The sequence below is a fragment of the Trachurus trachurus genome, assembly GCF_905171665.1.
Source record: "Trachurus trachurus genome assembly, chromosome: 22".
Taxonomy (NCBI): Eukaryota; Metazoa; Chordata; class Actinopteri; order Carangiformes; family Carangidae; genus Trachurus; species Trachurus trachurus.
Window position 1 is genome coordinate 3,382,054 of NC_139907.1, and position 25,418 is coordinate 3,407,471.

At 41.5% G+C, this 25,418-nt stretch overlaps 1 protein-coding gene across 1 annotated transcript in view; it reads right to left on the reverse strand.

Annotated features, from left to right (window-relative positions):
• Positions 1-25,418, reverse strand: part of syne2b (spectrin repeat containing, nuclear envelope 2b) — a gene marked incomplete at its 5' end in the record, with an annotated part of 175,557 nt that overhangs the window by 40,371 nt on the left and 109,768 nt on the right. Inside the window, 19 exons of the mRNA XM_083998509.1 lie at positions 3,045-3,200; positions 4,887-5,012; positions 6,573-6,767; positions 8,208-8,439; positions 9,227-9,321; positions 9,457-9,604; positions 10,983-11,137; positions 12,063-12,170; positions 12,550-12,732; positions 13,762-13,966; positions 15,928-15,947; positions 16,783-16,938; positions 17,126-17,302; positions 18,343-18,504; positions 20,464-20,706; positions 21,587-21,725; positions 21,843-22,036; positions 23,136-23,243; positions 24,077-24,250. Of these exons, the coding sequence (XP_083854635.1) occupies positions 3,045-3,200; positions 4,887-5,012; positions 6,573-6,767; positions 8,208-8,439; positions 9,227-9,321; positions 9,457-9,604; positions 10,983-11,137; positions 12,063-12,170; positions 12,550-12,732; positions 13,762-13,966; positions 15,928-15,947; positions 16,783-16,938; positions 17,126-17,302; positions 18,343-18,504; positions 20,464-20,706; positions 21,587-21,725; positions 21,843-22,036; positions 23,136-23,243; positions 24,077-24,250 (2,976 nt within the window). The remainder of the gene's footprint in view (positions 1-3,044; positions 3,201-4,886; positions 5,013-6,572; positions 6,768-8,207; positions 8,440-9,226; positions 9,322-9,456; positions 9,605-10,982; positions 11,138-12,062; positions 12,171-12,549; positions 12,733-13,761; positions 13,967-15,927; positions 15,948-16,782; positions 16,939-17,125; positions 17,303-18,342; positions 18,505-20,463; positions 20,707-21,586; positions 21,726-21,842; positions 22,037-23,135; positions 23,244-24,076; positions 24,251-25,418) is intronic.

Below are 25,418 nucleotides of genomic sequence, written 5' to 3' on the forward strand. Positions count from 1 at the left end.
CAACACCGACCAGCACTGAGAGCCGCGTGTTGCAGTGACGTTATATAGGCTATAAAAAAAATCCGCAAATAATAAGCCGACGAAAAGGTGCAACTTTCCACTTAACTGCTTGTCGATGTATTATTTGCGGGGGCTTTCGGGGGATCTGCTGACGGTGGAGGATCTGGGATTGGGACTGATTGACTGTGGACCACCACCAGTCTGATCAGGTCCATCACAGCACAGCAGCTGCAGCTTCTGCTCACCTGACTCTGTGCAGCTTCTTCATTAAATCCAAACAAACAGTCCGACACAGCGACGCTCTGCTCCTCTTTGACTCTAAAGTCTCTGTAGCTCATCTGTAACTCGCCTCATGGACCAGAAGCGACGGCGGCGTTTGGCCTCAGTGTCTCGGACTTCCAGAGCAGCTACAGCGCAGCGTTGTGACCTCACCCATGGTTGGTGAGAGCAGAAATGTTGTTGTAGGCCTGTGCATATTCTCATTTGTCCAGGTCATAGTATTTCAAAGGAGGTTAAATCGAAAGCAACTGGACTTATACTGAGTCTCCACAGCAGATAGTTGGACCAGTCCCAGCCTGGTCAGATGCTACATGAACTGATGAAGCCTCTTGGATGAAGGTGAAACGTCTTCCTAGACATAACTAAGTCCAGTTGAACCTCCTTTGAAAAAAAAAAAAAAGTTGTTGGCGGGCTCGTGAATTTTTTTTTGACACGAGTCAAAAGGAGCGATAAATCGCGTATCTCGCGTTTGGTCGCGCGTAAAAGCTCGCGCGAAAAAAAAGCGGGGGTCTTCCCACCAAACACGATGAAATAGACGAAGACGCGAAGGTCCCGTCGCCATAAAAGAATCGCGTGTATTGCGTCGCAAAAAAAAAAAGTCGCGTATACCGCGTCTCGCGCCTAATTGCGTCTCGCGCCTAACCGCGTCTTTGCGTCACAGCCTTTTACACCGCGGACGTAACGAATAAACGGTGACGTGTGAACGAACAACATAGAACAGGACCAGACGTGGCGTTGTTTCCTCTTTTCACCTACAGCTCCACTCTCCCTTACTTACACTAACTACTGTTATTGTTGAGGCCAGAGAATTGTGGGATTTGTAGTTTTTGACCAATTGCAGGTTGTGCTCTTTCTTTTTTGTGATTTTCCTGGTTCACACATGTCTTTTTTTTTTAGGGGCAAATTATATAATGTGTTTAATAGCAGATGCTCTGCAGAAGCTAATGGGGATCTTAATGAAATGAAATCTTTATTGTCATATGCACCGGAGACAGCGTCACACAGTACAATGAAATTCTTATTCTGTGATAACTCTGGCAATATTTTTTTTTTTAAAAGCAAGTAATAATAAAAACAACAGTAGTTAAAATATCAGTAAATAAATAAATAGTGCAAGAACAGTGATGAATAGTGCAAAAACAAACAGTGTGTGCAGTCTGACACACGCACAAACACACACACACAGGCACACACATACTCACACAGTAAAAAGTGAAAGTCAGTGACCCCTCCCCCTCTCTGACTGGTTCCCTCCCCCCAAAACTCATTTTAATACAAAAGCTGCTCTTCCTGTCGTCTCTCTCCTGTCACCATCTGTTGCCCCTCTCACACACACACACACACACACACACACACACACACACACAATAACCCCTCCACCACACACACACACACACACACACACACACACACAGACCCCAGACCTGTTGGTCTCTGTAGTTACCCTTTAAAGTCTCACGGTCAGATTTACTAACTTAACTTAACTCCTCATTAACGGCTTAAGACTCCAAACACACATGACTGGGAGGCCAATGGAAACACACACACACAGACACACACACACACACACACACATTAACATGTAGCACAGTGTTTACAACAGTGCACCAACATGTCAGCTGACTCTTCTGTTGAAACACACACATCTCGGTCTGTCAGGTCTGGATCTTTATCTGGATCTGGACTCTCTGAACCATCAGACCTGCACTAATGAAAACATCCTCCTCCCTGCAGCTTCTTCATTCAGTCTTTTAGTTTCTGCACTAACTCTTCCCTCCTTCCTTCTTTTTTGTCCAGCAGCTAAATCATCTCTGACCTGAACACACACACTCTCACACTCTCTCTCTCACACACACGCTCACTAACAAAACACAAAGTGACTGATTGTCTGGGCCGGAGCAGAGGTTTCAATTATTAACTGTCTTCAACCCAGAAGTTCAACAGCAGAGAAACAGACAGAACTTTAACAAAACCACTCCAGCACTAGTGAACTCCTCTCCTTGTTTTCACATTGATTCAATTTCCTACAAACCAGATTAGGTAGAAATCCAAACTGTCCTCAACAAACACTGACTCACATGACTCAAAACCAACACAACACAAGTGTAAACTAAAGTCTGTCAGGGTGAAGTTGGAGGAATGAGGATAAAATGATGATGAAGTTGTGGTTGTGATGGATCAGAGTGAAGATCACAGAGCTGATGGATGAAAAACACTGAGTTTAACTCCTTTTCATTTCATTTATTTGTTTATTTGTAACGGGGACTCTGCATATTCATGAACTTTCAATATGTAAATATGCCAGATTTAGCTCTAAAGCTAATTTCCATCTGCAGTCCCACAGTTCACACTAAAACAACTTATTACAAGCACAAACCCAAACTTGCTTTCACTGGCAGATTTTTCTACTTATTTCAAGTGAAAATGTGTTTGAAACAAGTGAAAATGATCTAAAAACAAGTTCATTTTTAGGTGTGAGTCTTAGTTTAAGTGGAAAGAGATTAGTTTTGACTAGAAATGAGACATTTTGACAAGAAATAAGACAAATATTCTTGGAAAGATTTTGAGTTTTTGCAGTGTAACTCCTTCAACATGTTTAGTGAATGAAGTTTCTCATGTTTTCCTACACAGAAACACACAGGAGGAGTCAACACAACCCACAGCAGGTCTAGATAAAGAGGTGTGTGTGTCTGTCAGTGTGTGTGTGTGTGTCTGTGTGTGTGTGTGTGTGTGTGTGTGTGTATGTGTGTGTGTTGGGGACCCACCTTGAGGCAGAGCTCCTCCCACTGCCGGTGCAGCTGCTCCACCTGCTCGTGCAGCAGCAGCACGTCGTCGGCGATGATGTACTGGGACAGGTCGGTCTTCATGGTGCTGAGCTCCGTCAGGCTGTCGGCCCAGTCCTCCAGGGAGTCCTCGGCCTCCTGCATCCCATAGCACACCGTCCACCACAACAACACACTGTCAGTGACCCCCTCCACAGCGTCGCTCCTCCACAGCCGCCACGGCCCCACTGAGTCTCTCCTCTATCGCCCTGCACACCCTTTCTCTGTCTCTCTCTGTCTCTCTCTGTCTCTCTCTGTCTCTCTGCCCGCCCAGTGAGAGGATTAAGGGCCACAGGCTGCAGGCCGGGGGAGGGGGAGGGGGAGGGGTGACAGAGGAGGGGGGGAGGGGAGGAGACAAGGGAGGAGGAGGAGGAGGAGGAGGGGGGCTGTGACGGGTCAGAGAGGAGGAGGAGCTGTGACTCAAACCAGTTTCAAACTTGACTTTGCTCACGTCGTGAAACTTTGGAGTGGTTGTTTCCCACCCAGCTCACAGCGCCTGAAGGCACCACGGCTCTGCCACTGTTTCCTCACTGTGTTTTAACTTCACACTCCACTCTGTTTTCAGATTTTTTAAATCTTTTTTTAACTAATTTTATAGCGCTGCATGATGTAAAGACACTACATTATGTAATAATGAAATACATGTTCACCTCATGATGTAATAACGCTGCATTTTGTAATAAACTTTGCCACATTTTGTAATAAGTTGTTACATACTGCACTGAATTGTTATTGAAAAAGTGCTACCCCTGAATTTTGTTATAATTCGGTGCATTATGTAACAACTTATTACAAAATGTGTCATTATTACATCATGAGGTGAAAATGTATTACATTATCATTTAATGCGGCGCTACAGACATATACAGACACACAAACACAAACCCAACAAACACCAAGATGATGTATAAACACATTTTTTACCCTGTCTATCCATTGCGTTTAGGCTGTGGCTTTAACCAGGAAGCTCTTTTTCGCTATCAGAAGCAGGATTCTCAGTAAATATTTGGAATCTTTTGTCCATCATAATGTCAGGAATTAAACCCAGAATGTAAAGTTGCTGGAAATGAATACCCAGAATCTGTTTAATCTCCTTTTGAACTTGTAAAAAAGTTGATTTATCAGAGTTGAACTTTCATTTTAGTTTAGTTTAGCACCTAAAAGAGGAGTAACTAGGCTAACATGCTAATGATCAGTCATTGCCATTGTTATGTTAATTAGTTTAATCAGTGCTGAGGTCGTCGTGTAAAGAGGACGAGCTGAGGTTTCAGGGTCGGGGGGTTATTTTCCTTTAGTTTCATTCAGAGGCAGACCAGATGTTTCCTGAGGTCAGACTATCTCTCTGTTTGGCCACAGCTTCATATTGATAACTTATTGCTTCCCATCTGCAGAGCAGGACGTGAAGGATCCAATAAGTCTTAAAAAAATGATATGAAAAGAAGTTTTACGGAAATCCAGAAGTGACTGAGCAGTAAATCATTTGTTTTCCCTGTTTATCTTGTTTTTCTTTCACTGGCTTCACTACTAAATCTGTTTGTTTGTTAATATGTTGTTTGAACATGAAATCTGTGTTAAATCTGGTTTCTACTTGTTTTCAAACTTCATAATTTGGCCGATGCATCATCTAATACACATGATCTATTCATAATTATCCTGTTGATGATCAGTGTCCTGAGGTTTAACTCAGTCAGTCAGATTAAATGCTGCCTTCAGGGAACCTCTGTGATCTTCTGTGTTCTGCATGTTTCTGTGTGTGTGTCGAGGTGTTTTGTGTTGCAGCTGTACCTTGTTGAACTTCTCTGTGCTCTGCAGATCGTCATCAAACTCTGGCATGGACTGGTTGAGCCTGGTCTTCACGTCCTTCAGCTGCAGCATGCTGTTGGCCAGTCCGGCCTCGCAGCGCTCCCAGTTCTGCTCAGACACACAGAGAAACAAAACAAAAAGAGTTTTATTGTTTCAAGTAGAGATGAATACAGCCGGTTCCTATTGATGGATGATTGGCTTTGACTTGAGAACGACAGAAGAGACGTTTCCGTCCTTTGTCTTTTCCTTCCTCAACATGTCGCATGTCATTAATTAAAAGCTGAGTGGATTAACTCTGCTGCTCTCAGGTGAACAGAGGCAGCAGCAGACAACAGACGCTTCTTCAGAGTCGATTTGATGGAAGCAAAGACATGAGCCGCTTGTGGAGTTTAATCCACTTTTACTCTGTTTTGGGTTTGATAAATAACTTGTGTCTTTAAGTCATATAGATGGTTTTTATTTGTTCATTAGTTTGTCGACTTTGTGTTTTGTTTTAGATGGAGAGCCGATCCAGATCTGCTGGACACTGTGATATTTCTCCAGGATAGTGGGAGCTTCTCACAGGATTTTGAAGTATTTCATTAATTCAGAAAAACTACAATTGTACTGAAAAACTGAAAAAAAATCATTAAAAACACAGTTGTTTTTTCACGTGAATGCAAAACACTTCTGTAGTTATCTGACCTGCTATGACGAATTAGAAACTGTTGGGGGGATCTAAAAAATGTTTGTGTAACTATTTAAACATCATCGTCAAAACTTTCCAAGTTTCTCTATAAACACAAAGATAAAGTGCTAATTGTTGTATTGAGGATCCCACAGCACAAGACTGTTATGAACCAGACAAACTCTCAAGTCACAGAACTGTCAGTAGCTACATACATATGAAGAGTTCATTTGCAAAAGCAGATAACTGTTTTGATTCTTATGTAACAAAACAGACGTATCCCCAAAAAATAAAGCTTTATTGATAACAACACTATGCAAACAATAATTCACAAGCGTCAGCTCAGTTTTTTTCAAAATGGCGTTTATCTGCTTTTGCAAATGAACTCTTCATATACTGTACACACACACACACACACACACACACACACACAAAAACACAAATCTAAATCTTATATCTTGGGGTTTGACAGAAACACACACACAAATAGTGTAGTGTATAATGTTGTTGCATTGTATTGATGTTGGTTTATGCCTATGTGACCTGTTGACTGTGAAGTACTTTGGTGCAAATGCTCTTTGCTTTTAAGGTGCTATATAAAAAAATTAAACTTAAACTTAAACAAATGGTCACATTTTGTCCTGAACCAAACAACAGGATCCATAGAGACTGATGTAGATGATGTTACTGATGTTACTGATGTCAGTGATGTAGCTAAGTGATGTCATCGTCTCTGGAGGCGTCGGTTCAGCACTTTCACAGCTGAACAGATCGAGTTTCTTAAAAATCTCATTGATTTTGTTTTTCTGGTGAAATCCGACCTTGGAGTTTCATCGACTGCTTCGGTATCACACAGCAACCCCCCAACACAAAACACAAAAGGCCAAAGACTGAGAAAATTCATATTCACAAAAAGTCACAATGTGAGATTTTTTTTTGTTTTTTTTGTACTATTCCTACAAAACTTGAAGGACAGGAAGTGGAAGTGTGGCCGGTGTTACCTTGACGATGGCCTCGGTGAGCTCCATCCTGCGGCCCAGCAGGCCGTGCAGCTCGTCCCACTCCTCCTGCAGCGTCCCCAGGTCGGTCTGCAGCTGGGTCTGGGTCTCCTCGTCGCCCATGGAGAAGAGCTGCCGGCCCACCTCCAGAGTGTGGATGAAGCTGCACTGGTACCTCTGGAACAGCAGCTCGGTGTGCTGCTCAGGAGGAGGAGGAGGAGGAGGAGGAGGTGGAGGAGGAGGAGGAGGAGGAGGAGGACAGAGAGATGTCTGAGTAATCCAGTTATGTGAGGAGACACTGGAGGCTTTTATAGACGAGGAGCCATCAACAGCTCTATCTCCTCTCTCCTCTCTGCTCTTTGATGCTAATCAAAAGGCTCATGAAGCCGGAGCAGGATGGGAAATCTCTCTCTTCCTCCTCTCATCTGTTCTTTTCTCTGGATGTAAATGTAATCAGCAGCAGTCGTTTCTCACTCTTACATACACTCTTACATATACAGTGGCAATATGCAAAAGTTTGGGCACCCCTAAAATGTCTGTTAATGTGAACAGTTAAACAAGTGGAAGATGAAATGATCTCCAGAATGCATAAAGTTACACATGAAACACTCTTTTTTTTTCAATATTTTAATCAATACCAGTGTATTATTTTAGTTTTCTACAGTTTCTGAGTGAAAAAGGGAAACAAAACAGCAGCAGCAAAAGAATGAGAAACCCAGGAGACTTGAGCTGTATCATCTGTAATTTAATGTCTTTTGGAGATCATTTCATCTTCCACTTGATGAACTGTTCACATTTAAAGGGATAGTTCAACATTTTGGCAAATTGGCTCATTGCCATAATCCCTATAGTCATAGCAGTAGGTTCGTTACCTTTAATTATCGGTGCAAGCTGTTTTTAGAACGGCGGAGCAGAGCCGTGAGCTGCTCACGGAGGCTCTCGGGATTTCTTGGTTTCCCTCATCAAACTCATCAAATACACAATCCAACAACTCCACAACGCTCTGGTGGACAAGTTGTGACCTGCACATTCACCACGCTATGAGATAATAACACAACGTTACCAGACAGAGTTGTTTTAGAGGTAAATACAGAGACTGCTTGATGAAAAACTGTCCCTGAAGGCAACGCACATCAGCGGTTTTGCATGAATTTCCCTCTAAAACAACTCTGTGTGGTAACGTTGTGTTATTATCTCATAGCGTGGTGAATGTGCAGGTCACAACTTGTCCACCAGAGCGTTGTGGAGTTGTTGGATTGTGTATTTGATGAGTTTGATGAGGGAAACCAAGAAATCCCATGAGCCTCCGTAGCGTAGCTCTGAACAGCTCACCGTTCTGCTCCGCCGTTCTAAAAATAGCTTGCACCGACAATTTGCCAAAATGTTGTACTATCACTTTAACAGACATTTTTAACCAGGGGTGCCCAGACTTTTGCATCATGCCACTGTACAGTATCTGAAATCAGGTGTCACTGTTTGTGTCTGACTGCTCCTCATCTGAATAAACAACCAGCAGCAGCAGCGACTTCTTACAGCTGTTTTTAAAATTAGAGACATACATTTCTCACCAATAGGACAGTTACTATGTGTTTTAAAGGTCAATCATGATAAATCCTCTATAAATGTGTGTGTTCTGACCTGGAGGTCCTGCAGGGAGCGTCGGAGCTGCTGCAGGCTGCAGCGGGCCGGGCCGCAGGGCGGGAGGAGTGTGTGTGTGTCCGACAGGAACTTCTGCAGCTTCCTGAGGCTGCGTGTGTACAGGTGCCAGTGCCTCACCAGCCCGTCCACCAGGGAGCGCCGCTGGTCGGCCCGCTGCACCGCGCCCTGCCAGTGCTCCCGCAGCTGGGCCAGCTTCAGGATGAAGTCGCTCCTGGAGGAAAGAAATGTGATTCAGGATCAGATACTTTACATTTATAAAGACTGAAGGCAACGCTGGAGACTGTGCTCACTGAGGGTCAGAGGTCAAATCTGTCCGGTGACTTTAGCCTTGCTAGCTGTCATAATGCTAACTAACATTTAATGCTAATATGACTGAATGTCTCAAGATCTTACAGTCAGGGCAGGTCTAAAGTTAATAGGCTAATGGTAATGAATTATTTAGATTAGCATGCTAACATGCTAACAATACAATTACCAATACAATAATAAATGTATATATTTATAATTTACCATATTGGTTCTTTGATTATTATCTTGTTTTATCCATTAAAACCGTTTTCATCACCAATGTTTTTTTGTTTTTTTCCAAATCTAGGTCATATTTTCCCAGTTTTCCAGTAATTTTCCAGTTTGGGATTAATGAAGTATCTATCTATCTATCTATCTATCTATCTATCTATCTATCTATCTATCTATCTATCTATCTATCTATCTATCTATCTATCTATCTATCTATCTATCTATCTATTTTATTTGTTTTCTCTGCTTCAAAAGTTAAATACTTTGAGTTTCATGTTGTTTATGAACAGTTATATACAAATAAAGTTTATTCTGTTGTTAAAGTTATAACTAACCATATTTGCATTTTCTTATAAGCCAAGAAGGACAATAAGAAATAGAAACATGTATCTTTAGACTCTTGATATTTAATTAGACTTTGCAGATATTATGTCCAGTTTACGTAAACTTGAACTCTGTGTGTGTTGTCGTTTGCTCACCTGTCGTCCACCTCTCCTTTCTGCAGCAGCTGAAGAGCTTCAGTGATGACGGAGTGGAGGATCTGGTGACCAGTGGACAGCTCAGCCTGAAACCTCTGCAACACACACACACACACACACACACACACACACACACACACACACACACACACAGGACAGGACAGGTCAGGGTTACAGCTGTGTGTGTGTGTGTCTGTGTGTCTGCAGTGCTGACGTGTCATGTTTGCTACCTTGTGTATCCGGAGCTGCTGCCTGAGGCCGAGGTACGACCCCGACACGTCCACGGCCAGACTGTCCTCCATCCTCTGCAGGAACGACATCCAGCTCTCACACTTCTGCTCAAAGCTCTGCTGCTTCAGCGCCTCGGTCTGCAGCTCACTGCGCACACACACACACACACACAAACTGCATGACAAAAACTTCCTGTATATACAAAATAGACATTTATTCGTATTCATGCTCACCAACACTGTGCAATATTCCAGAATGAGCAACTTTGTATACATATTTTTAACATAAATAATTTAAAAAGTACATATTTTGTTCCATATATTTGTATAGAGTCTTTTTATATATATTTATTTCCTACTTGTTCTTGTTGTTTACTTAAAAAGTGAACTTCCCAGAGGTGGGATCAATAAAAAAGGCTCATGTCTCATGAACAACGCTCCATCACACTTTATAAACCAATTATCAAACAGCTTTAGCCTCATAAAGCCTGGAGTTCCTCTTTAAAGTGACAGAAATGGCTAATTTAATCAGTTTTGTGAATTGTGAACTGTTTCATCTTCATAACAAGATAAAGCAGAAGTAAGAAACTCAAATAATAACTAATCCATAGCCAATATCCAATCCAATATATTTTTTATTAATTTAATTTTTTATTCTTTTACAACAGTTTTTGCTTATTAAATTTATTCCAATATGTAAATTGTAGAATTACTTGGATTTAGCTTTAATAAAACTTTTCAAACAGGCAACTTGATGAAAATTCGCCAAACTTGTGGCCTGAGTTTCTACAGAAACTTAAAGGGATAGTTCACCCAAAATTGAAATTTCACTCATTATCTCCTCCCCCTCATGTGGACTAAGGGCTGGGAGAAGTTTCAGAGTCCTCCGTGGCTTCTCTGAGTTACAGGGGGTCTCTGCGTAGCAGTGCATGTCCATATAACGGTTGCAAATGGATACCAACTGTCTTCGTAACAAAAAGACACACCAAAAAATATCCAAATACCTCCATGCTGCTCGTATGTAATGTCTGTCTTATATTGAAGCCCCGAAATGCGAAATTGTCCTGAAAAAAATTAAATAAGTCTATATTTCAAGCTTGGGAATAGCTTGGGAAGAGGAGCTTCTCGAAGCTCCTCTTCCCAGTTCGTCCAAATTTGACGAACCAGGAAGAGGAGCTCCAAGAAGCTTCCGCTACAAAACAAGCTTGAAATATAGACTTATTTAATTTTTTTCTGAATAATTTTGCATTTCGGGGCTTCAATACAAGACGGACATTACATACGAGCAGCATGGAGGTATTTGGATGTTTTTTGGTGTGTCTTTTTGTTACGAAGACAGTTGGTATCCATTTGCAACCGTTACATGGACATGCACTGCTACACTGAGACCCCCCACTGAAATTTCAATTTTGGGTGAACTATCCCTTTAATTTAAGGATATTTTGATTAACTGAGTTTGATGACTATGGGATACAACCACATGCTCGTTAAGCTCCGCCCCTCTCCCCTCCCTCCCTCTGTCTGACCTGCAGGCCTCCTCGGCCCTGGCGGCGGTGTCGGCCCAGCGGCGGTTGAGGCGTTGCAGGCGTCGTGCTGCAGCGTCGCCCGGCAACAGGCTGCAGCTCAGCTCGTTCAGCACGTCCAGGTCAGCCGCGGCGCCGCTCAGCTCCAGGAGGCCAGACTGTAACAGATGGAGGATCAGTCGCCGCCGCCTGGACCTCATAACATCACATGACACATCACGGCCCCACAACCAAAACACTGCAGCTCCTCCTCACAACACACACTGTGTCCTCATTAAGTCTCATTACTGTGACTTTATGATTGTTTTATGTCATTTCAAACAAACTTCTCATTTATAATCTTAAAAACTCCTCACATCCTCTTCTTACACTGCAAAAACTCAAAATCTTTCCAAGAATATTTGTCTTATTTCTTGTCAAAATGTCTCATTTCTAGTCAAAACTAATCTCTTTCCACTTTAAATAAGACTCCTCACCTAAAAATTAACTTGTTTTTAGATCATTTTCACTTGTTTGAAACAATCTTTCACTTGAAATAAGTACAAAAATCTGCCAGTGAAAGCAAGTTTTTTTGTGCTTGTAATAAGAAAGAAAAACTTGCCCCACTATCAAGTAAAAAATATGCTTGAAAGAAGTAAAAAGTGTCTAAAAACAAGCAACTTTTTATGTGATTTTACGTATAATGAGATTTGTTTTGACTAGAAATGACATTTTCACTAGAAATAAGACAAATATTCTTGGTAAGATTTTGAGTTTTTGCAGTATAGTTGTAGAAAAATGACATAGTATGGTAATTTTAGTCGTATAAAATAGGAAAATAATACAAAATATTCATTCTGCTAATAAAAAAACTCAATTTAAGACGTCTGGAGATCAATAGAGACATAAAACATATCATTTGTGGAATAAAAAAATCACATTATATTCTAATAACAACCACAATCCTTTAATTTATCCTAAGAAACTAACTTTTTTCAGATTCAAAAATGCTGAAAAACAATCTCAGATTATATTTGAACCTGTTGCAGTGACGCTTTTATCTGCAATAAATCAAACACACGTTCATTCATGATCTGCTCTCACCTGATCGCCTGTCTGAGCCCCATCGTCCAGACGCTGCTGCCACAGCTCCAGGTCCGTCTCCACTGACTCCAGGATGTCCCCGAACTCCTGCAGCCGCTTGAGCTCCTCCTACACACACACACACACACACACACACACACACAGACATGACAACATGGCCCACAGCCAGATGTCCCTTCATTTATAGGTCAGTGTGACGCCCAGGTGTCAGGCTGCAGCTCTGTGTGTGTGTGTGTGTGTGTGTGAGTGCGTGTGAGAACATGGAGGTTAATTAATTAAAGATTTACTTGTAATTAGCTTTAAATTTAATACATTTATTTATATCAATGCACTTGTTTTTGCAGCTTCACCTGTCAGGTTTTTATCCAACCCTGTCCTCAGGTCAGATATGAGTCAGTATCAGTCTCTGGGCTTCAACGTCCAATCTGTCTTTTACAAAATCCCACAGTCACGTGACTTCATTCATGAAAGTCGTACAGTACAGTACCTGCTGTTGACCCAGCTTCCCCGTCAGAGTCTGGCTGAGCTGCAGGACGCCGCGTGACAGCATCCTGCTCTCTGATTGGACCAGAGCGGCGGCCGAAGGGTCCAGGTGGAGGATCAGGTCCTTGGAGGCCTCCAGCACCCCCTCCAGGTCGGACTGCAGAGTGTCGGTCCTCTCCCGGAGACTCTGAGGAGGAGACAGAGAGGAGAGGACAGCAGAGTGATCTTTAGATCAAGAGCTTCATTTCTGCAGGAAAAGAGGAACTAGATAAATAAAGATAGAGAAAGTGACAAGTAAACAAACATAAATGTAATTCAATTAAAAAAAACTATTAGTTAATGTTTTATGTTCATGTTGTAACTGAGTGACTGTGAAACAGAGAGACAGAATAAAGCTCAACTCAAAGAGGTCTAAGTGTCTTTTCAGGAATTTTAACAACATCTCACAACTTCTACATGAGGTTGAGTTTGTTCCACTGTTATTGCAGGATGAGGAGCATTTTAAATTTAAATACTTTTCAAGTTGTTGGAAAAGAAAAATACAGAAAAGTGTTAGGAAGTGGCATGAAAACAAAAATGAGAGGAGGGAGATTTTTTTTCCTTTATGCACTTTGAGTGGAACATGGGTTATTTCACCCCTCATATGTACTTTACGTAAGGTTATTGGGTATTAATGAGGTTCGAAGTAGCCTATTCTGCATGAAGGTTTAAATATATGCTGTTTTGACGTTTGTTGAATAAAGTTTGAAAGTTTTGATTGATAAAGAAAATTCAAAAGAGCATCAACTGTGTTTTTGACTTCATCCTCCCAACCCAACAAGAGGGAATGTTAGTTTGTTTTAGGAACAAAACAACCACAAGAATAAAGCCAAAAAGTCAAGAAAAAAGTCAAAATGTTGAGAATAAAGTTGAACTATAATGTGGAAAGTGAAGTTAAAGTTTCTGCTCTGGTCCATCAAATTACTGTAGGAGACAACTGCAGGCATCCTTGGAGTGAAACGGTGAGAGTAGGTTTCTGATGTTATGCAACTCTATACTCACGTGTTTTCAGATTTTCACATTTCAACTTTTGAAAACATCAAAATGCATAATAAAAAAAAAAATTCACTAATAATTTTTTTGTCATGAGTGGCCCTAACACTCTTCTGTAGAAAAGTGAAACCAAAAGGAGACGTTTTAGTTTCTGTGACTTTAAGTTTCTCTCTCTGTCTCTGACCTGGACTGTGTGGATCTTGGCGGCGAGCTGCTCCACCGTGTTGTCGTCTCCAGGTGTTGTGCTCAGGACAGATGTGGCGTCGCTCTGCAGCGTCTTCAGCCTCTGGGAGAAAGACGCCGCTCGTCCAGCGTAGACGTCCCAGACCTGCAGGACCTCCAGGCTCCGCCGGAGCTGCTGGTCCAGAGCTGCACACACCTGAGTCCAGCTGGAAGACGGGAGATTAGATTAGATTAGAAAACTTTATTGATCTTATTGAAGGGGAAACTGCTTTGCCACCCAATAAAAACACATACATCCACTTAACAAACAATACCAACATTTCCATACCATTGCACAAAACTTATCAACATGATTGGATACTTCATACGACAGAGTAGGCTGCTCTGGAGGAAGGAGGAGGAAGTGAAGTGTGAGAGAGTGAAACTGTGTGTGTTGTTGTTGGTTTTTTTGTTTTTTTATTTATTTAAGGAGGACAATGCACATTAATGAACATAATAAAATGTAACAGTGCCAGTGTCAACGCCAACGGCTAGTTTCCGACTGTAGTCCTCCTGGCAAGGTGTTAAAAGCCATTAAAATGAACACAAGGACATAACAACATAATTCATAAAACAGGAAAAACACATACAACAAACACTTTTCTATGTAGAAGCACTTTTCTATTTCTATTCCTATGACTATGACCATGTATTTTGATTATATTGTCTTTTTCTATTTGCGATTTGACTGTCATGATGTCTGTGTGTGGCTGTTTTTTATACTGGGATTATTGAGTGCCTGTCTGCACAACAAATTTACCAGCTGGTATTAATAAAGAAACCTTGAACTTGACCTTGGCATGTATCCAACAGAAACCAACAGACATAAAAACTACAAAGAAAGACAATTAACATGGCACTATTATAAAACAAAAACAGAAACAAGAAAGTGTGGTGCAATTTAATAGATTTAGGTGAGATGGACTATTTATGATGGATAAAATGGATGAAGATGCAACAATGCCAAAGACCAAAACAGGGTTTCTTAATGGAGTTGTGCTCGGATGGGTTGAGAACACAACGAAACCAAACATAATACAGTGTAATAAAGTGCTACAGTGCACAAAAAGTGTGTGTCTCACCTGTCCTTCTGTCTGTCCAGCTGCTCAGAGACGGAGGCGGCAGCAGCAGGACTGATGACGTCTCTGATGGAGGAGACGGTTTGACTCAGTTCGTCCCACTGAGCAGCCGAAGTTTCAGTCTCCTCATGAAGAAGCTGCTTCCACACAACAACACACACACACACACACACACACACACATCAGTCGTCAAAGGTGCAACAACCAGCCAACAGCAGGAGGAACATCTGGTGAGTGTCTTTGCTGTCCTACCTGCAGCGTCTCCGTCAGACCTCTGTGCGCCTGCAGACAGAGCTGAGGGCAGCAGTGAAGCTCCACAGTCTGACTGACTCTCACTGTCTCCAGCTTCATCTGCCTCAGACTCGTGTCCAGATGTTCCCACAGCTGCTGAGCCTGAAGCAGCTTCTGTCTCACTGACTCAGCCTGGAACACAGCAAACAACATTTGTAATAAGCCATAAGTTCATTATCATTATTATAAGACAAATGGAAAGCAGTAGCAACATACGAAGACAAAAACAACATATTAAAGGATTAGACAGGACAAAACAAGACAAATATTTGTGCAAACTGTGCAGATACAGATATGAATTGATGTTGTGAGGGAAAACTGTCTGTGTGTGAGTATATGTGCATGTCTATGAGCATGTGTATGTGTTGGAGATAATGGAGATGAGCTGGAACGATTGAAACATGAGGAAGAGAAAGAGAAGAAGCAAAGAAATAAACATGCAAAAAAGGAGACTAACACTTAGGAAAAGGAAAAAGAAAAAAAGAAGAAGAGAGGAGAAAGAAAAGGTAAAACAAACAGCCACTGGTAATGAAATGTAGAGTGTGTAAATCATGACTTTTATCCTGATAAGACTTCTCCCCTCTTCAGTTTTTACCTGCTGTGTGAGCGCTGCACACGCCTGCATGGATGTGTCCGTCTGAGAGATGAGGTCAAAGCTGCTTCCTCCTCCTCCTCCTCCTCCTCCTCCTCCTCCTCCTCCTCCTCCTCCTCCTCCACTCAGTTTCTCTCTCAGCTCCTGCAGAGCTGCATATTTCTGCCTGATCTGCTCCGGCAGCTCCTGAGACACAGATTCAAAAGTTCTAGTTCAGTTTCATGACTTAGAGACGACCTGCAGCTGTTTATGTTTCTCTGCAAAATCTTTCATTTAACACGACTGTATATTAAAGGGATAGTTCAACATTTTGGCAAATTGGCCCATTGCCATAATCCCTATAGTTGTTTTAGCAGTAGGTTCGTTACCTTTAATTGTCGGTGCAAGCTATTTTTAGAACGGCGGAGCAGAGCGACGAGCTGCTCAGAGCTACGCTACGGAGGCTCATGGGATTTCTTGGTTTCCCTCATCAAACTCATCCCTCATCAAACTCATCAACTCCATCAATCCAACAACTCCACAACGCTCTGGTGGACAAGTTGTGACCTGCACATTCACCACACTATGAGATAATAACACAACGTTACCAGACAGAGTTGTTTTAGAGGGAAATACAGAGACTGCTTGATGAAAAACTGTCCCTGAAGGCAACGCGCATCAGCGGTTTTGCATGAATTTCCCTCTAAAACAACTCTGTGTGGTAACGTTGTGTTATTATCTCATAGCGTGGTGAATGTGCAGGTCACAACTTGTCCACCAGAGCGTTGTGGAGTTGTTGGATTGTGTATTTGATGAGTTTGACGAGTTTGAAACCAAGAAATCCCATGAGCCTCCGTAGCGTAGCTCTGAGCAGCTCATGGCTCTGCTCCGCCGTTCTAAAAATAGCTTGCACCGACAATTAAAGGTAACGAACCTACTGCTATGACTATAGGGATTATAGCAATGGGCCAATTTGCCAAAATATTGAACTATCCCTTTAAATGTTAAAGTTGCTCTGATGGTTGGACGGCTGAGTCCTGACCTGGCAGGTGTGGATGCTCCTCTGCAGCTCTGTCCGGCTGCTGGGCTTCTGAGCCGAGTCCATCCAGATGTTCTGAGCTGCGATCCAGATGTTGGTCTGTTTCAGTCGAGTCTCAGCCTCCGCTCTGCTCCTCAGATCCTGCTCCAGTTCCTGGACCTGAACATTCACACACAAACACATGACTTTTTAAAAAAAACTTTGCTTATTAAGAAAACAATAATGATGTCAGGATGCAGATCTAATTTTACAGAAACATCCAGAAAAAACAGTAAATCATCAGTCGAGTCTATAAAGGAAGCTGAACTAGCAGATTCGTGTGACAGTGTGACGTTTGTCCTCTGACCTGAGAGTCGAGCGTCTCCTTCAGACTCAGCCAGCGGTGGTTGAGGCGGCCGACGTCGTCCGCAAACTGGTTTTGCTCGTAGCGCCTCCTCTGGTCGTCCTCGGTGCTGCAGGTCTGTAACGGCTGGTTCACGTGGTCCAGCGTGGACTCGTGGGCCGACATCTCCACCCGGCACTCCTGAGAGGGGACGGACGTGGACCGGTCAACACGAGACAAAGGTAAACGGACAAACTCCTACCTCAGACCAGGACCCAGGTGTTCAAAGGTCATCTGATCGGATTTCTGATAATGTGTTCAAATCAAATCTTGAAAATGGGTCGTTCAAAACTAAAAAAACGGATCCTGAGATCAGATTAGATCAAGTAATCCAATCTTTTTTTTTTAATCTCAAACCGTCAGTTTGTGTTGTTCAAAACTTTTTTGTTGAATCGGCAAAACTTTGACCCGAAAAATCTGGATTATTCTGATCACAACAGTTCAGGAACAAAATGTATATTTTAATATATATATATATATATATATATATATATATATATATATATATATATATATATATATATATATATATATATATATATGATATATTAAAATTGGTTAAATAAACAACATTTACTTTATAATGTAGTATATATACATTTGTAGAGTTATCTTTTGCACCTGATTTTTTAACCATTATAGTGATAAAGTTAAGAAAGTTAACTTTTGATTATTCCTCAAATGAAGAACACGTCCCCAACTTCTGGATAAAATTGGAAGTTTGAATTTGAAACACATGGAAAAATATTCACATGTATTTGACTAATGTAGCCTACTGTATATTTGCTTTTCTTTTTTAAAATAATTTAAACAGCCAGAATAAGTAAAGTCTGGCTTTTTCAATTAGACATTGAAGAAACAAGAAATAGCATAGAAAACAATAAATACACCCCATTTAAACCCCAAATAAATACACTCTGAGTGGCACCATGCTGGTTATTCCACCTGTTTTGTACAGACCTAGTAAGCACTCATTATTTGGATTTGTTAACCTTGAAAAGTTTGTATCTGAATTCTAAAAAACTGGGTTAAAAGTAAAGGTTGATTACGTGATCCTGGATTGTAAAACAATCGATTTCCAAATCTGGATAAATTTGATCCAGATTAAACTTTTTGAACAGCTGGGCCCTGGATGTTCAGGAGGAACATCTGCTGTTGTCAGCGGTTCGTTCCAGCTCTACCTTGCAGAAGTCGAGCAGCTGCGTGACGTCCGAGGTCTGACTGCAGGACGTTTGGTTCGGTTGGATCCTGCTGAGATTCTCCTCCAGCCGAGACTCAGCGGCTCCGAGCCAGAGCTGCAGCTGCAGCAGCGCCCCCTGCTGGCTCTGGGCCTTCATCCACCACTGAGGAGGAGGAAAGAAATGATACTGAGCTTTAACCACTCTTAGAAAATGTTTCATCCCTATAGTTCTTTCACACTTACATTTTTCTACCGGTAAAAAAGATCCATGTGATTTGTTGGTTTACATTGTGTTTTATTTGTGAGAAATGAGCTTTAAAGATAAATTTGGACCTAAACTTGTAAAGGACAGTGAGAGAGCCGAGGTGCATGAGAGAAAAAAGAAAGACCACGAATCAGAGGAGCAGAAGTAGAAGTAGAGAGGAACAGAAAGTAATGAGAGCAGCAGCAAGAGGGCGACGAGAGGGAAAGAAAAGAGGGAGGAGAGGAGAGAGAGGTGGAGGAGAGGAGAGAGGAGAGAGAGGTGGAGATCTAATCCAGACAGATGGATTTTGGGGGGAAAATGGTTTCACACCACTGAGGCTGAGAGGAGTCCTCAGGTCGTCTTTGTGCTGCACAGTGGGGATGTTTAAAACTAATTGGTGAGGAAAACTGTGGTGTGATATTTGAAATACTAAAAAAAAAAAAAAAAAAAAAAAACTACAAATAAACATGAAACTAGAATTATTATTGAAAATAAAATTCAGAAAAAGTTGGAAGGCCAAAGAAAGTTTGATAAAACCTGAGAGAATGAGACATTGAAGTGATACCCCAACATTTTTTTTTTCCGTGTCTTGCCTCACTCCCGAGTCCATGACCAGCAGATAGATAGACACCGTCCTTTCGACTGTGCGTGCAGTGACAAGGGAGATAGAGCTGTATCGCCCGTAATTAGCTTAGCTCAAACACTGGAAGTGTATAGGTAGTGTTAGCCTGCCTCCACCTAAAGTCTCTAATTAGCTTAGCTCAAACACTGGAAGTGTATGGGTAGTGTTAGCCTGCCTCCTACCCGAGCCAAAATCAGCAGTCAGAAGCTGATTTCATTTTAGCTCTAAACTCTGTAAATATATCACTTTATCAACATTTCAAACATGTTTAGGCGAGAAAGTAGCCGTTTAGATCAGCAGTGTGTCGTTAATTTGTCTAAATACCAGCTGTTTACAATTTTGTTCGGACGAATTCGGCGCTACTCAAGCTAGCCGTTGTGACCAACGCACTTCCGGTTACTTTCACAAAAATAAAACACCCGTTGCCCTTTACATACAGAAAACCATGACGATAGAATTTGTGCTTGTACTTTGAAACAGGAAGCTAACCTACCCTCGATGTAGCTAGCTTGAACCAAAATAAACCGTCTTTGCTTGAACTCTCCGTTTTGACCGATCTCGTCCCGTTAGCGGCATTTGACCGCTCAAGATGCCTTACCGGAGAGTTTAGTCAGCTCTGAGACGAAGATCGGCCCGCCGGTTTCCGTTTAGAGTTGCTGAAGAGTTTCTCTGATGACTTTAGGTGGAGGCAGGCTAACACTACACTGCAAAAACTCAAAATCTTACCAAGAATATTTGTCTTATTTCTAGTGAAAATGTCATTTCTAGTCAAAACAAATCTCATTATACGTAAAATCACATAAAAAGTAGCTTGTTTTTAGACACTTTTTACTTCTTTCAAGCATATTTTTTACTTGATAGTGGGGAAAGTTTTTCTTTCTTATTACGAGTACAAAAAACTTCCTTTCACTGGTGGAATTTTCTACTTATTTCAAGTGAAAATCTGTTTGAAACAAGTGAAAATGATCTAAAAACAAGTTAATTTTCAGGTGATGAGTCTTATTTAAAGTGGAAAGAGATTAGTTTTGACAAGAAATAAGACAAATATTCTTGGAAAGATTTTGAGTTTTTTCAGTGTACCTATACACTTCCAGTGTTTGAGCTAAGATAATTACGGCGATACGGCTCTATCTCCCTCGTTACTGCACGCACAGTCGAAAGGATGGTGTCTATCTGCTGGTCATGGACTCGGGAGTGAGGCAAGACACGGAAAAAAAATGTTGGCGTATCCCTTTAAAGCATTAAAGCAGACTCACCTGGTGCAGAGTTCTCTGGACCAGCGGAGCGTCGGCCGCCACCACAGACCAGTTCACCTCCGTCTCTCTGAGCTGAGACTGGAGGACGGAGACGGAGCAGAGACGTTCTTCTTCCTTTGTCTCCTCGTCCTCCAGATGTTCACCGGAGCATCTGTCTGCCTCGCACATCTGGAGCAGCTGTGAACCGGCTCCAATCACCGCCACCTTCAGCTCAGACCGGGCCTGCAGCTCTTTGGTCAAAGCCTGAAGGGGAGCAAACAGCTCGGTCAGATGAGTGAAAGTGTTAGTTTAGTTCAGTTTAGTTCAGTTTAGTTTAGTTTAGTTTAGTGATTCTAGTTTAGTTTAGTTTAGTTTAGTTTAGTTTAGTTTAGTTTAGTGAGTTTAGTTTAGTTTAGTTCAGTGAGTTTAGTTTAGTTTAGTGAGTTTAGTTTAGTGATTCTAGTTAGTTTAGTTTAGTTAGTTTAGTTTAGTGATTCTAGTTTAGTTTAGTTTAGTTTAGTTTAGTTTAGTTTAGTTTAGTTTAGTGAGTTTAGTTTAGTTTAGTGAGTTTAGTTTAGTTTAGTTTAGTTTAGTTTAGTTTACTTGAGTTAGTTTAGTTTAGTTGGGTTAGTTTAGTTTAGTTTAGAGAGTTTAGTTGAGTTGAGTTAGTTTAGTTTAGTTTAGTTGAGTTTAGTTTAGTTTACTTGAGTTAGTTTAGTTGAGTTGAGTTAGTTTAGTTTAGTTTAGTTCAGTGAGTTTAGTTTAGTTTAGTGAGTTTAGTTTAGTGATTCTAGTTAGTTTAGTTTAGTTAGTTTAGTTTAGTGATTCTAGTTTAGTTTAGTTCAGTTTAGTTTAGTTTAGTTTAGTGAGTTTAGTTTAGTTTAGTTTAGTGAGTTTAGTTTAGTTTAGTTTAGTTTAGTTTACTTGAGTTAGTTTAGTTTAGTTGGGTTAGTTTAGTTTAGTTTAGTTTAGAGAGTTTAGTTGAGTTGAGTTAGTTTAGTTTAGTTTAGTTGAGTTTAGTTTAGTTTACTTGAGTTAGTTTAGTTGAGTTGAGTTAGTTTAGTTTAGTTTAGTTTAGTTTAGTTTAGTGAGTTTAGTTTAGTTTAATAAATGTAGTGATAATAAGATAGTTTGATCTTCTTACCACACACTGCAGGTAGAGCTCCCGCCTCTGATCAACATCCACCTGCTGGTCGGCCATGACGACGGTCTGACTCCACCTGTTGATCTTCTCTGTGGCCTCGTTCATCCAGTGAGTCAGAGCAGCAGAGTCACAGAGGAACCTGTTCACCAGAGAGACACACAGGCTGGTTAACGCTTCTGCAACAACCCACACAACTGAAACAAATGAAAAAAATAAATAAATGTGCATCAGAACAAGTTTTATAATTCCCTCTTACCTGCTTCTCAGTTTCCTCTTCCTGTCAGAGTTGGAGCGTTCCTCCTCCATCCTCTTGGTCAGAGCTCTCCTGCGTCGCTCCAGCTCGGCAGTGGCCACGCCCACTTGGCTGTGACCCTCTTTCTGCAGCTGAAGCCCCGCCTCTAACATCTGACCGAACCGCACCTTGTTCTCCTCCAGAGCGGAGCTGAGTTTCTGTCGCACAAACACAACTCAATATTAAGACTAAGAGTGATGAATCTAGTTCAGATCATCCATCAGATATGAGAAGATATGATATGATTGGGGTGATTTTTTTTAACCTTCTTGGATTTTTCCAACTTTGCATGAACACAGCATACGTACACACATAATAAGTTTACAAATAGATTTGCAGATGACACCACAGTGTGACAGTTCACTGGTTTTGCTGGTTAATTCCATGTAGCTAATGAAAAGTCGGAGGTACAGACAAGGGTTTAGTTTTAATTTTGGTAAAACTGCAGCCAAAAACTGTTGCTCATGTTGAACTGAATCTGTCCGACACTGACAGACTGTATATGTAACCAAGATAACCTAAAAGCAGAAATAGATGTATCTAAAAAATGCAGCATCTAAAAACTTCAGGTTGCCTATAATGATTATTTGCATAATTTGCTAGGAAAACCAAGATGGTGCAGTGAAATTGATTTGTTTTGTAATGTACAAGTTCATGCGTTTCTTGCACTTCTGAGAAAACTGATGTACAAATTTATCTGTCGACTGAATGGTTCACATAATGCTGTCATCACGCTGTTGTCAAATGCCTTTTATAAATATTATGTGTTTCTGTTTGTTTCCTTTAAATTGAGCTGGAGTCTAAATAATAAAGTTTACTATTGTACTTCTATAGATTCTTTTGGATTATCTTACTTATTTATTTTTGGGACCTGAGTAAAAATATTTTGGTTCTTCATGCGCTGAACATTTTGAATGACAATGAACTTTAATGAGAACTGAGAACCGTACACACACAACGGACCACTGGACCTGCTACAGCACCTCCACACCCCAAAGCAGAGAATATGAAGCAGAATGAATCCTGGTTGGTGGTCGGTCTCCGCTCGGTTAATAACTCACATCAGAGCCGAGGAACATCGTGTTCCCCCGCAAGAAAACAACCAATCGGCTTGGATTTGATTGAACCAATTAGATTTTTTTTTTTTCAGCGAGGAGACGAGAACACTGTCAAATAACAAATAACTCCCTGTTGGTAAATCACAATGAAGCTCATGTCAGTCAGAGAGAAGCAGCAGCTGCACCCGGGACAGATTACCTGGTAGACACAGAGCTGCTGCTCCTGGTGCATCATGGGAAACGAAGTCTCCATCTCTCTCAGCAGGGAGTCGGACCAGGCGCTGTCCTCCTCCCACTGGGACCACACCTGACACACAGGATGATGGAGATTATTTACACAACACATCCACAGCTCTGTTCCCTTCACTTTTACACAGCCCTGACTTCTTTTAACTTCTTTTAAACTAGGTTAACTTATTTATTTTGATTTAATTTAAAAATGCATCTGGGTCTGCAGTCGCATTCAGTATCTTTTGAATTATTACATCCATTAATGATTTTAACTTGTGTAAGAAAGTGTAGTCTGGGCAATGTGCAATCTACAGCTGGATGATGAGTCTAGGTGGTCGACAACAACATTATAATTTATATTGGGTGCTTTAAAAGTGGGTATTTTCTATTTATTTTCAAGATGAATTTCTAGTAGTTTAAGAATTAAGTATTTGATTTGGGGTTATGTTGATTGATTATGGTTTCTTGGGTTCCATTTTCTTAAATTTCTATTTGTGTTTGTAGTTTAAGGTTTTTCACCTGCTTTTGGCTTCGCAACTTTCAAAATAAAAGAAAGAAAAGAATTGATTCTTGGTCATTGAAGTGGGGGGAGCTGCAGGTTAAACTTCACAAGAATGAGAAGCACTTGACAAAGGTCATGTCATGTCCTATGTGTTGTCTAGATGCTTTGTCACCATCTCTATCTGTGTAATGTCCACCAGCTGTACTCTGGACTGTCCTGTGTGATGTCCACTATGTGTGTGTGGTTGTGTACGCAGCTGTGTCAGCACACAAGCCCAAGATACATTTCCTGTCAAAGACAAATAAAGTTCATCTCATTTTGTCTTAAAATCTAAATCAGTGTTTCTCCACTTCACACACACTTTAAATAAATAAATAAATAAATGACCTTCTGTGTGTGTGAACTACCTGCAGCGTCTCCTTCATCCTGGTTCCTCTCTCCAGCGCCTGCTGCTGCAGCCGGGTCACCTCCTCCTGCAGACCCGTCACCACGCCGTCCCACCTCTGGAGGGCGCTCTCTGGCAGTCTGCAGCTCAGCTGCTGCAGGACCTTCAGGTGTTGGCCCAGGAACTGGAAGAACTTCTGATGACAGAACCATAGATATATATAAGAAGACGAAGGCCCAATCCCAAACCAGCCCCTATCCCCTAACCCTATCCACTACCCCTCCGTTTGCGCGTTCACGCGGAGATCCGCCATGTTAAGGGCCGTCCCAAACCAATTACCACTGAGTGGAAGTGGCTTGTCAAGCCCTTAAATAGCGAGTCTGCACCGGTGCAGGCTCGCTGGTGGTTGCAGCAGAAATTACGTCCGGACAATGGAGGAAACGTCATTCAAGTGTAGTTCCGTCTACTTCTTCCAAGTATTTTAGATCAAACACACACCTTTATCCGTGGACGTCGGAACTCGGCTATTTTCTGAGAGGGAGGGGGGATTTTTGTTGGGAGAGTTGGGGGAGAGACGCACACTTATCAATGATTAAAGATCTGATTTTAAATTATTTTATAATAGCATACGGGATTCTCTCAAATAATAGCCAGTATTCAATTGTTTACACAGACAAATGAAGGCCGGCCCTAAATACAAGCTGGGTAAAAAAAAAAAAAAAAACTCAGTCGCCTGGAACAAACTGACAACGATCAGAAACTCTTTCAACTTTGTGGACTGTTTGCATGTGAAGACTGACTGGAGTAAAGCTGACCTCAGCCTCTGCTGAGGTCTTTTTCTTTTCTTTTCTTCTTTTCTTTTTCTTTCTTTTTTTTTAAGCGTAATGCTGTGGGTAGCCTATAGGGAGGCTGATTTTAGGTTTTATGTTAGGCTATTATGTTATTCTTGAGTTAACCCATTCCAATTCCTATGTAAATATTTTGTCCTTCATATTGCACTGTTTTGCTTCTACCCTCTGTCCTCTGTCTGTTCTTAATTTATATAAAGCACTTTGAATTGTCTTGAGTTTAAACTGGTAAACGGCATGACAGCTGCAGCACAGGCAACGCGTCTCCATGATAACGGTTCCTTCCTGTTTGCTTTAAGGTAGCGAGGGCGTCCCACTTGTTTGGCTTTACGTTTATACCCTCCCCCTTAATCAGGAGTGCCCTCCGCAGCTGGGAGTGGAACTCCATTTGGAGTGACACTCGGTAGTGAAGTGGTAGTGAGTAGGGACTAGTTTGGGATTGGGCCTAGATGACTCACCCACCACTGCTGCCCAATGACAAAGTGTAGCCAGTACGGCGGCCATCTTGGTAAGGGC